Source organism: Nothobranchius furzeri, chromosome 11 (genome assembly GCF_043380555.1).
Source record: "Nothobranchius furzeri strain GRZ-AD chromosome 11, NfurGRZ-RIMD1, whole genome shotgun sequence".
Taxonomy (NCBI): Eukaryota; Metazoa; Chordata; class Actinopteri; order Cyprinodontiformes; family Nothobranchiidae; genus Nothobranchius; species Nothobranchius furzeri.
In genome coordinates this window covers 50732505-50745342 of record NC_091751.1, presented here as the reverse complement: position 1 = coordinate 50745342, position 12838 = coordinate 50732505, and the positions used below count along the sequence as shown (strand labels likewise).

The following is a 12838-nucleotide window of genomic DNA, read 5'->3' as shown; positions in this document are numbered from 1 at the left end:
GGATTTTTGTGTTTTTGATTTATTGTGTTTATTAGCTGATGACTTGTAAAAATATTTTAAAATCGATAGCACCGGTCACATTATATTATATGTGTCACATGACTATTTATAAAATAAAGGAATTGCAACCTTTTGCTTTTCCAAGTTCATGTTATCTTTAAACAGAGCAAACCTCAGAATACCGATCAAGCAATAAACCTCTTTAGAAATAATAATTTAAGTCAATAAAAATTGTATGTAAAATAAATAAGATTTCAAATACCATAAAAAATTAAAACACTACAAATAAAAACAAAGTCAAACTTCATAAAATATTTTCTAAAAAGTTAATTACTAAAAAAAATAAGAATTTGCGGATTGTTGTTTTCTTTGAATAGTTTTATTTTTTATTTTTTTATTTGTTACCACGATAACACTGGTAAACACGAGTTAATTATGCATGCAGTTTGGGGCTGAATTTGCAGATATGCATGTGTAATTCATCTCCCTGACACCAGGTATTCTGTTCTTTTGTGCATCTTTCTTGAACACTGTGCAACCTCTCTGGCGCATGTGAAGAGATTCCGCATTACGTCATCGGGGAGGCCACATAGTGGAGGCAGCCGCTGCCTTGTTCTGCTCAGCCGAAGCGCCGCTCGAAAAAAAATCTGCACCACAGAAGCTTTAACAAGAGCGGCGCGAGAAGCGGTCGCTCCGTGCAGGAATGCAGCATCCGACACGAAAGAAACCGTGATCGCACCGCGGGACGCGACGGATTCCTGACAGGAAAGCAGTCGTGTTGCATGACATGCCTCGAAATAAATTCTGGTAAGTCTTGTGTGCAAGTGCGCTGCTGCAGCAGCAGCTGCTGGAGGCTGGCAGGCAGTAAAGGAGCGACCTCAGTCTACTTTGTCACTGAGTTCTCAAGTTAAATTAGAGCGTTGTTGGATTTGTTGCGTAAATTGCGCGTAAAAGGCTCCCGCGTGCCAATCTCACGACCTCACAGGTGTTTCCTATTGCGTGACAGGTGCTGCTTGATTAGAGACTGGTCCATAAGGTGCCTGTTGCAGCTCCTGCTGCTACAAAATGCATCATGTTGGATGTTAGTCACGTTTTCTCACGGAACATGACTCAGACTATTTACAGCGCTTAAACCTCTTTTCAAGCTTGTGATTGAAATGCACATGAGCATGTATCATTTCACACAGTTGGACAGGAAAACACGTTTGTGTATTCTGTCACCAGTTTCTCCTGTTGGAATATCTTTTTCCTGTTCAATGTTGTAAACTAAATCTCAGCCATAAAATTGCAGCTGCTCTCGGGGTCCCAGAATTTTTGCTCTTTTGCAGTGGAAACCGTGGTGATCATCAGAGGGCCCTTCATCCACCTCCATCACTGGCTGGTGTTAAGCAGCAGGAGAAGCCTTGTCTCTGCAAAGCTCTGCTGCGACTGAACCTTAAGTTTGCTGTGCAGCTTCTTTATTCCTGTCAGGAGACGGGATTTGGATGCCAGTGTACTTTACAGTCTCGTGATGTAAAAATAACTCCACACAAACCCTAACAGCTGCGGGGGAACTGTCTCTAAACTATACTAGGTGAACGGGATCAAGCCAGTAAAGTTGCCACAGTGTTTAAATACCCTAAATCAAACCAAAATGCATGAGTAGCACATTTGTGAGTGCCAGTGCCAGTTCTTCTGGACTCACAATGGCTGAAATGACATGATATGCTCTTTTAAGGACACTTCAGATCCTTGCTGTGGCAACTAGTGCCACAGAGAAAGAGTAATGTTTGCTGGGCGTGTGCCAGGAATGAGGTTTGGTGTCCAGAGCGAGCCAGTAGAGCAGTTCAAGAATGTGAGTTATTCTCATTTGTAGTTAAAGATAGAGGCAGAAAAGACTGGATCCTGCAGCATCTAACTTCAGATTATCTCAGTTCTGGTGCTTTTTAAAAGGTTGTTGATTTGTGGACATTTGTTAGTGGAAGGAGTAGACGAGCTTGGGCAAGGAAAACAAAAGCAGCCATGGTGCTTTATAAAAGGTATGCTGATCATCGTTTTCCTCTTCTCTGATATGCAGGTTGGTTTATAATCTCCTCCTTCCAGATTGCATCAGTCTCAGTCATTTCCAAGGCTGAAAACGGATCAGTGAAGGCCATAGCTGGCATTTAAGATGTGTTTGCTTGTGATGTGGGAGAGGATATCAGTGTTAATCTGTAAGAATGTGTGTATCTCCTCTGCCTCGGATTCATAGACCTGGATGTCTGTAGGACTGGCTGCATGTACAGCTCAGATTATGTTTGTGAACCACATTTATCCTCTCCGAGATGACATGCAAATTTATAAATTGTGTCGTGGGCGTTTGCAAAAATAAAAACAGCTGATTTTTCTTTGTTTTAACCGTTATTTATTGTGCTGCAGTCGTGATTATCAGTTCTAGCTTGATTTTAATCCTTTTTTGAACGAGTTCCAAAGATTTCCAGCAAAATAACTTAATGTCTGCTGGTAAGTTTAATAAAATAGACAAATGAAGGAAAAAAACACTTGTTTGATTTTAAACATGTTGATTATTTTGTGTATGTACAGCACATATTTGCGTCTACCTGTTGCATAACAAAGTGAACAAATGATGTCTGCAGAAATAAATGTTTGGTATACTTTACAGTAAGGGTCCCTTAATTAACATTACTTAGTGTGTTATTAGGAATTAATAAACTATTTAAGTATAAACAACTGCTTAACCATATTATGTATTGTATTGTACATAATAGTTAATAATAAAGGGAATGGATCCTGTGTTTATTAATGCTTAATAATGCACTAAGTCACTTAATAAGGGACCCTTATTGTAAAGTGTTACCAAGTATTTTTGAGTGACTATCCTAAAAATGATTCATTTTTTAAAAAGTGCAAACCAAGATGTTTAATTTTAGAAAAGTTATTTTCTGTTGCAAAAACTTTTCAGCAAATTTTTTTCTGTGTGTGTGTGTGTGTGTGTGTGTGTGTGTGTGTGTGTGTGTGTGTGTGTGTGTGTGTGTGTGTGTGTGTGTGTGTGTGTGTGTGTGTGTGTGTGTGTGTTTTCTCGAACATAGCAACTGGGATCTGTGCTGCCATGGCAACCAACCACATGACTAGGTGTATTAGATTGCCTTGAACAGTGTGCAATGAGGCATGGTGTGAGCATTCTCTCTGCCACTCTGCCCCTTTCAAAATCTTCTTCACGTCAAACTTAAATTATTTCAAACTTTTCTGATGAGCTGTGATTAAAGCAGATGCCCATAAAATGCTTTAAGTGTGAGCTCGGTGAGTGACCTCCAGTGGGGCACTAGGGAAAAGTGAGCTGTGGACTTTTTTCTAAAATTTCTGTTAAAGTGTCACTTCAGCTACTTTTTCTCATCATGAGACTTTCCTGGATTTGGCCAAAGATTTCTTCTTTCCTAAACATCAGTGACTAGTTTGATCTGTTAGCCTTTTCTGTATGTAAACAACATCATTCCCTTTAGCTGACTGCTAGCAGTTTGTTGAGGAAATTCGACTCCTGGTTCTGACATTTTTGTAGCCTCTGCAACAAATATGAAAACTTAAATGTAAAGGTGCCAAAATTTAAATAGAAACTTCACAACATGGTTTTATTTTTAGCATCCATGGCTAGCTTGGAGGAGGAGTTGTGCATGAAAGGTCCTCTAGATCTGAAAAGTGAAGCCAAAAGAGTTCCTTAATGTCATACGAACCAGTTTTTCATATTTTTTTTATCATTTTCTTGAGCCAGTTTGTGCTAAAATGACCCTTTACAGGGTTAATGAAAAGCCTATCAGCCCTCTTTGCCCCTTGTGTGCAGGATTCCCTCTTTGCAACTTCAGCCTGTCCAGACCGCTGCCCTGAAGTCACACAAAGTCACGCTTCATGGCAATCCATGTTTACGCCTCAGAACAGATGAGTTATACCTGGTTAGCATTTATGTGTCATTCTGGAGCCTCAGCAGAAACAAAGAAATCATTTATCTGATGAAGCTTAACAAATAAAACTAATGTCCCACCACAATAAGAGTCAACCTCGAGAGTTTTCTGAATCGCGAGCGCTCAGAGGTATGATTCCTGCACGTTTTAGATCGTGAACACATCCGAATTGTTTGATTTAATGATGAACCGCTCCTGTAGAAACTAATGAACGCTGAGGAGACATTTCAACTGTTAGATTAAGGTGTTAAAAAGATGAATGCACAGCAAAGAGGATAGTTTCAGTTTTGTTTTTACAACTGTGAATTAAAACGGACACTAGAGGGTGCTATAAGTGAGCCAACGCTGCAAAGTTTCCCTTTAAAAGCAGAATTAATGAGTACCAGGGGAAGCTCTAAGCACAAACTTACAAATAAAGCAGGTTTTCTACATTTAATCCAAGCTGAAACTATTTAAAGTTTACATTTGGGGTAATAGTTGAGTATTTTGTAAGATTAAATTTTTAAACAAGCAATAAATAAGAATTGAAACAATCATAAAACAGTCTAAAGGGTTACATTGAAACACTTTCCTTCTCAGCTGGTTTTCTCATTTTAAAACAGCTCAAATGGGACTTGATCGTTGTTTACTATCTGTCCTGCCTTACTTCCTGATTTTGTAGCCAATCATCAAGAGCCTGTGGGGTTGCCACTTGACTGGGCCGGCCGAGCTGCCATGTTCCAGACCATTTTCAGGAACTTTCTGAGTACCTGATCAGGGGTGGGTACTCTGAATTGCCCGGTAGAGTAGCTGAGCGGAACCCTTGCTTAACTCACGCTGCTTGGTTGTAAGTCAGCAGGAACTGACTTCAGCAAACGTCTTCCAAAACAACTGGCATTAGTAAAATTAGAAAAGTTGCTGGTGAAGCAGAATAGAAGCAAAGAAAAATTAAAGCTGCAAGCAGTGTCGTTCGGCCCCTCGCAGCGAAGCTGCTCACCCTCCGTCCGCACCCCCTCTACTCCATCCCCGACGCTCTTCCAACCCATCGCCCTGCAACAGGTCAGCTGTCACCTCAATCTGACTCAACCTTTCCTCCTAGCCTGCCAACAGTCGCCACTAAAAATATTTTACATTAGCAAAATGTTCCAGCTTCGAAAGAAACTCTGTAACGTTATTGGAACAAAATGGCCGACTTCCTGTGAGATATGGAGCATGGCTCCATGAGACTTCTTTGTAGGCCCAGGCACATAAGTGTGCAAAATTTCACAATCCTCAGTCAAAGCATGACTTGAGGCTAATAGTTTTAATGGTCGTAGGGGGTGCTATTTCAGAAAAAAGGCCACGCCCACTAGCTTATGACATCTATTTATATTGGGGGTCAGACTAGAATCACTCACCAGAAATCTTTTGGTGATATCGTGAGAACTGAGAAAATGAGAAGCAAACGTATTTCCATGGCATGATGGTGAATTTCGCCATGCTTCCAGGGTCCTGCCCTTTTCTGAAACCTGCCAGTGCTGGACACAAGTGACCCCAACATGTCTACTGCTGTTTGCCAGAGATTCATGTTGATTAGGTTAAAAGAGTCAATTTGGGAGCATTGACAGTAAAGCATGGTGTGGTGACAGGTCAGAGTTTGAGGCCTAGCCACGCCCACACCGTTAGACTTTTGGTAAATCCGTAGGTTCAGTTTTTCCCGCTTGGTCTTAAGAGTTTTCAGCAGAAGTATGAAGGCGATGGGGGCAAAGGGCACTTGGGGATTGACGTACCTTTAAAGTGTGCAAAAAACACAAAATGGCATACTTGGACCAAAATGGTCGACTTCCTGTGGGATATTGAGCATGGCCTCAAGAGAGTTTTTTTTTTGTTTTTTTGTGCGTCCTGAGACACTACTTAAGTGTACAAAATTTCATAATCCTCAGTCAAAGCATGGCTTGGGGCTGACACTTTTAAGGGTGCTAGGGGGTGCTATTTCAAAAATTGGCCATGCCTACTGACTTTTGATTTCAAGTTTTATTGTAGATCATACTAGGATCTCTCATCAGAAATTTCGTGGCGATAGCTTTAGAATTGACTAAATGAGAGGCAATCTTATGGCCATGGCATTACGCCTGACTTCGCCGCACCATCACAGCCACGCTGTCTTTTGAAAGCTCCCATAAAGTGAGGGCTAGCAACCCCAACTTGTCTTCAGTTATCTGCTACAAGTTTGTGGTGATTATACGAAATGGTGAATTTTGGGAAATTTCACAGTAAAACTTGACCTTTTGAAGTTAAAGTCAAAGTTACAAGTCCCATTAGTTGTCACACACAGGCGTGTGTGCGAAATTTGTTCTCCGCATTTGACCCATCCCCTGGGGGAGCGGTGAGCTGCAGACACAGCTGCGCTCGGGAACTATTTGGTGGTTTAACCCCCCAATCCAACCCCTTAATGCTGAGTGTCAAGAAGGGAGGCATTGGGTCCCATTTTTTCAAAGTCTTTGGTATGACCCGACCAGGAATCGAACCCCTGATCTCCCAGTCTCAGGGCGGACACTCTACCACTAGGCCACTGAAGGGGCGGGGCTTGTGTGACATCATCAATTGACCATTAATTTTTCTTTGGGGGCCAATGAGGAATGTCCACAAACAAGTTTTTTAACTGTAATTCTTTCATTAATGAAACTATAGTCATTTGAATTTTTTTGGCGAGTGCTCGAACTTCTAGGCCTGGCCCCGCCCCTTCATTATTTATAAAAATTCAGTTTTGATTTCTCATTCAAATTGTCCATCCCTTCTGATCGATTGCACACTATTTTTGAGACGAAAAATTACCAAACTGTTCAACCAAATGCAGACCCTACAAATGACCAAAATTAGGCAAAAATCGCTACTTCAGTCCAAAATGGCCGGCTTCCTGTTTGATGTTGACCATGGGTGCAAGAGACTTTTCTGTGCATATTGTTGAGTTCTACAAGTGTACCAAATTTCATCACTCTACTATAAAAAAAAAGGTCAAAGCGGATGGGTATTTTTAAGGGGGCGCTGGCAACCTACTTTTTTAGCAACCTTCACATCGCCATTGAAATACGTAAATTTCACACACTTTCTATATTGGGCCATTTACCACTAAATCTCATAGAGGTCATCTTTGGTCATCATGGATGGTTTTCTGTTAATTTGGCATCAATAAATGTTGCATGGGTCATCTAGAGACAAAAGGCTGTAAGTGGGTGGAGTTAAAGTGATTTGAACGAGTGAGCACAGACATGTGTTGATTGCAGTTGCATGATGACTCCCACCATGTTTGATATAGTTTGGAGCTTTTTTGTAGAAGTTACAAAGGTTTTATTGTATCTAGGGGATGCTGTCCCAAATTTTGGAAAATATTCCATGGAGCAGTTTGTAGGTTGACAACAATCATTTGCGTGTAGTTTGGTGTGAATTGCATTATGCACATGTTATTCAGGGCTTAATATCTGTCAGGGGGCGGAGCTAAAGAGATATCAACCAATGACCACAGGATTGTGTTGGGTGCCTTTGTTTGATGACACATAGAAAGTTTGGTGCAGTTGCGACCTCGTCTGTAGGAGTTATTACAGTTTTAAAGGTATGTAGGGGCGCAGTGGTGATATTATACAACGTTCACCAACCGTTTGTGCCTCATTGGCTAAAGGGCATGATTGTTGATTGCCATGTTCAGTCTCGTGCAGATCGGACGCTGTTTGTGGAAGTTACAGTCAAACGTAAGGTCACGACATCACGCCAGAATTTGCCATGGCATCAAAGCCCCTCCCTTTCTAGAAAGTTATCAGATCTGAATGGTCATTACAGCACCATGAAGACAGTCTATGACCTTAGTGTCATGTTGACTAAATTAGAGGGGACAAATATGGGCATTTCACCATAAAATAGACTTCCTGTTGTCAGGCGGCAGGGCTTAGGTGATGTCAGCTGTCCACATTATCATTGGCCGTGTTCGAGTTGAGCTGCGCCTCGCCTGGAAAACAGACGAGAGCAGACGGAAGCAGCAGGGGGAGTGGCTGAAAGCCGGCGTTTAAGTCGGACAGATTTCCCTACATGTGTAACTCGGGGGTGACAATGACTGAAGATATCGTGTTAGAGTTCATACTTGTTTAATTATTTATTTTAATTCTGGTGCCTGTTAGCAGCTGAAACACATCCTCACGTGCTTGTGGATATCATATAATGCATATGGAGACATGACTGTAATAATAAGTAAAGGTTATCAGCTGTAGGTTTAGTGTGTTCATAGCAAATGTGGCAAAAGAACACAAAACACATTTCTCTTTATGGCCTATATTGTTGTCATTATCAACATAACATGATTTACAGAATACATGTGACCAACTAACATTTCATGTTCTACCACCGGATGTTTGGATCAAAATATGAACCAATCAGATCTTAGATCAGGTGAGAGCCAGGCGTTTCCCGTCATCCTCTAGGTTTTGCAGCCGGTGGAGAGTAACTGCAGCGCCTTGCTCCAAAATCTGCGGCCGCCTTGATCTCACGAGGTTATCGTTGCCTACGTATGCATGACGTCAGAGCAAGTCGGCATCAAGTCAGACACAAATCCAACCGGCATGCACTGCTCGCCGATCACCACTGGTCTAATCTGCGCAGAACTGGCTCATCTCGAACACAGCCATGGTCTTGAGATGTGGTCAGTGATCACACAGACAATATTTGATATAGATCTGATCATGCGCATGGGAGTTATTACGTCAAGTAATATAATGGCAAAAGGTCAAAGTTTGAGGCTTAGCCACACCCACACCTTTAAAGTTTTGAAAAATTCCACAGTTGAAATTTTCCCCCTATGTCTTAAGGGTATATAGCAGAAGTTTGAAGGCGATTGGTGAAAAGGGCAATGGGGCATCACTCTCCAAACAATGTGTGCTAAAACCACTAAATCGAATACTTGGACCAAAGTTGCCGACTTCTTGTGCGACATTGACCTTGGCCCCAAGAGGCTTTTTAGTAGGTCCCAAGGCACTACATTAGTGTACCAAATTTCATAGTTCTCAGATAAAGCACGGCTTGGGGCTGAGAGTTTTAATGGTTTTGATGGTCAGAAAATAGGCAACGCCCACAAACCTATCACGTCTATTTATATTGGTGGTCAGGCTAGGATTACTCACCAGAAAATTTGTAGCGATATCATAACTGAGGAAATGAGAGACAAACGTATTTTCAAGGAGTGATGGTGAATTTCACCATGCTCCCAAAGCCCCGCCTTTGTTCGAAACCTGCCAGTACTGGAGACCAAGTGACCTCAACTTGTCTACTGCTATTTGCCAGAGATTGCTGGTGATTGGGTGAAAGGAGTCCAATAGGGAGCTGTGAAAAAAAGAGTGGCTTGGCGACAGGTCAAAGTTTGAGGCTTAGCCACGCCCACACCTTTCAACTTTTGAATGATCCGACAGTTGAACCCCCCACTCCCCCCCCCCCCCCCCCCGGGAGTTATTACGTCAAGTAATATAATGGCGAAAGGTCAAAGTTTGAGGCTTAGCCACACCCACACCTTTCAAGTTTTGAAAAATTCCACGGTTGAAAATTTTCCCCTATGTCTCAAGAGTATATAGCAGAAGTTTGAAGGTGTTCGGTGAAAAGGGCGATAGGGCATCAAACATGTGCGAAAACTACTAAATCGAGTTCCTGGACCAAAATGGCCGACCTCCTGTACAACTTTCCGCTTGGCTCCAAGAGACTTTTTTGTAGGTCCTGAGATACTACATTAGTGTACCAAAAGTCGTAATCCTCAGTCAAAGCATGGCTTGGGGCTGACAGTTTTAATGGTCCTAGGGGGCGCTATTTTAAAAAATAGGCCACACCCACTGGATTTTCACATCAAATTTTTTGGGGGGCCAGACTAGGATCGCTCGCCAGACGTTTTGTGGAGATAGCTTTAGAAATGACGAAATGGGAGTCAAACCTATGGCCACAGCGGTACGCCTGACTTCACTGCGCAGCCACAGCCCCGCCCTCTTTTGAAAACTCCCATAAAGTGACGCCAAGCAACCCCCACTTGTCTTGAGTTACCAGCTACAAATTTGTGGTGATTAAGTGAAATGGGGTGTTTTGGGACCTATCACAGTAAAACGTGACCTTTTTGGTCCTGAAGGGTTGGGGTTGTTTGATGTAATCATCCAACCATTAAATTTATTCAGGGCCAGATGCCGAATGACCACAGAAGTTTTTGTAATTCTACTCTATTTGGTTATGAAGTTATAGCCTTTTTTTTTTGGCGAGTAGCCAAACTTTGAGGCCTGACCCCGCCCCCTCAGCATATACAAAAAGTCAGTTTCATTTTTTTCTATTTGATTGGCCATCCCTTCTTATCAATTTCGCACAAATTTCGAGACGATCGTGCGAAAAATGATTGAGAAAATCAATCAGAAGCGGACCTTAAAAGCGGCCGAAACGGGTAAAAATCGCCATTTCAACCCAAAATGGCCGACTTGCTGTTGAGTACTACACGTGTACAAAATTTCATTACTGTACGACAAACTAAGGTTTATGGAGGGGGGTATTTTTCACATTCTAGGGGGCGCTGTGGAACTAGTTTTATTGCGATTTTTTTGAGACCTTTAAAATACAAAATTTGACACCACGCCTGACATGTGTGCAAAAATTTCCGAGTTTTCGGGTATGTTAAGGCTTCCAAAAAGCCAATTTACTTGGTGGAAGGAAAATGAACAGAGCAGATACAATAGGCCTTCGCAGCGCTTTTGCTGCTCGGGCCTAATAATAATAAACAGAGCAGATACAATAGGACTTTGCTGCTTCGCTGCTCGGGCCTAATGAAATCTAACTCTTGACGCTGGAAAACACAACGGAATTCCCCCCACAGACTTATTAACGGGGCTTTGTAAAAAATGACGCTTCTTCTGGTCAAACACCACATTTTACATCACACAGCTGCTCTCGTCCTCTGAATGGATTATGATATACTTTGATAGATGCTTTTTGACGCTGATCTCTCGCTGCCAGAGGAGTCGTGATGTGCTGCCGTCTGTGCAAAGTTCTGAAAGGTCTGAATTTGAAGGTAGACACAGCAGCTGAGAGGACTGGGACGTCGTATCTCTCGGTCAATTTCCCCGTTCTGGTAATGGAAACACAGGTATTTGTTTCTATACACGGAATGCTGTACCTACACAAATTTGACCACACTGCACTTTTAATGTAATACCATTTAGATTTAAAGATGTTTGACAGACTTATTGTCCAGATCAGATCTTGTTCTGGCTAGCAGCAGCTAATAAAGGAGACCTAGAATTAAGAGGCTGTCTCTCTCTGTCAACTTTTCTTCAGAATGAAATGCATCTGTTTAAATGATTACGGTAGTTTCACATGTGTTGTGCAACAATGAGATATGAAATTGCGGCTGAAGCATTTTCATCATTGCATGATATGAACTTCATTAACTAAATGCATCTGGGGAAAAAAATGACATCCAGAATTTTTGAAAATAATTTGATACGTTTGAGAATACAGTGGAGTTTTGCTGTGAATTCACATGTAGTAAAGCTGAACGCTCCAATATGAGGAGTGTATTTTGTGAATACCTGATTGCAATGAAATGCTACAGCGCATCGACTCTAACGTGACTTTCTCTGCTCTGGATTAGAATGATTGAAGACTGCCGGCAGCGAGGTGACAACATGGCGGACAGAAGGCAACTGTATGTCGAGATGAGTAAGTGCTCTGGGCCACGGTTCACTCTGATGCACGCTGGACCGATTTACTCACTGAACATTAAAAACCAGCAAATATTCCTCTGTTGAGCATCTCTACACATGTCCTTAAGATTGATTGGATCTATTTTTCACACATTGTAAAGAAATCAAACGTGTTTACAGGAGCACATTTGTTCTGAACTGTATTTTCTTGTTTCATTAATCCAATCCAGATTTATTTATTGATACACAACAGAACCAAACAGTGCTGATCAATAAAAAGAAAAAAAAACATAAAAAACACACTACAAATACATAAAGCTAAGAGACATAAATGTATATATATATATATATATACACACACACACACACACATACATAAATATACTGAAAACACGAAAACCACAAGTGTACCACAGCAAGAACCACAAGCCAAAGGTTTTAAAGGCTGTAAGCGAGGAGGCCGGTTTAATACAAGGAGGCAGCTGGTTCCAGAGCTTAGGTGTAGCCACAGCAAAGGCCCGATCACCTCTAAGCATTAACCTCGACCTCAGAACAACCAGTAGCTGCTGACCAGCAGACCTTAGGTGTCTTGGCGGATCACAAGGCTTGAGATGTTCAGACGGGAAAAAAGGGTGCGTGCCAATTTAAGGACTTGCACGTCAAAATAAGTATTTTAAAACACCAACAACAACGGGAATCCAATGAAGAGAAGCCGGCACTAGGGAGATGTGTTCCAACCTGCGGGTACTTGTCAGCAGGCGAGCAGCACCATTCCGGACTAACTGTAAGCGTGAGAGACACACCTGACTCACCCCGACATAAAGACAATTGCATTAATCCAGTCAGAAGGTGATAAATGCTCTCTCTCAGTCTCTCAAAGTCCTTCCTCGCTGAAACAGATTAAATTTTTGCCAGTTGCCTTCATTGGAGAAAACGTGACTTTACCGCAGCATTTATATGCTTGTCCAAGTGAGCTCAGAATCAACCATAACATTAGGTTTTTTTAAACGTTTATGTGTGTAATCTAAATCTTGCATATCGATGTTCAGGTGTGGATCACTGACAAACCCTTTTTATGATTATTTCTGATTATAACAAGTCTCTGAGTGTTTCATGCAGGCTGAACATGAAAAAAGTCTCCTACACCTGTCTCCTGCATTAACTTCTGATAGAAAATAGACGAGGGAAACTCTAGGATTTGAAAAGCCTGACAGGTTTACATCACACTGTAGCTTAACATTC

General features: G+C 41.8%; 1 protein-coding gene across 9 annotated transcripts in view; it reads left to right on the top strand.

Annotated features, from left to right (window-relative positions):
- Positions 1 to 615: 615 nt before the first annotated feature.
- The window catches only part of dtna (dystrobrevin, alpha), a 35797-nt gene continuing 23574 nt past the window's right edge, over positions 616 to 12838 (top strand). For 2 of the 9 annotated variants that reach the window (XR_011515482.1, XR_011515483.1), the window contains exons 1-2: positions 1883 to 2018; positions 11545 to 11612. Coding sequence is in view for 7 of the 9 variants with exons in the window: in XM_054740980.2 (XP_054596955.2) it covers positions 2002 to 2018; positions 11545 to 11612 (85 nt within the window). In the remaining 2 variants the exon portion in view is untranslated. Of the gene's footprint in view, positions 808 to 1882; positions 2019 to 11018; positions 11038 to 11544; positions 11613 to 12838 lie in introns of those variants that run through there. The other 7 variants (XM_054740980.2, XM_070541663.1, XM_054740995.2 and 4 more) reach the window with 5 other exon arrangements.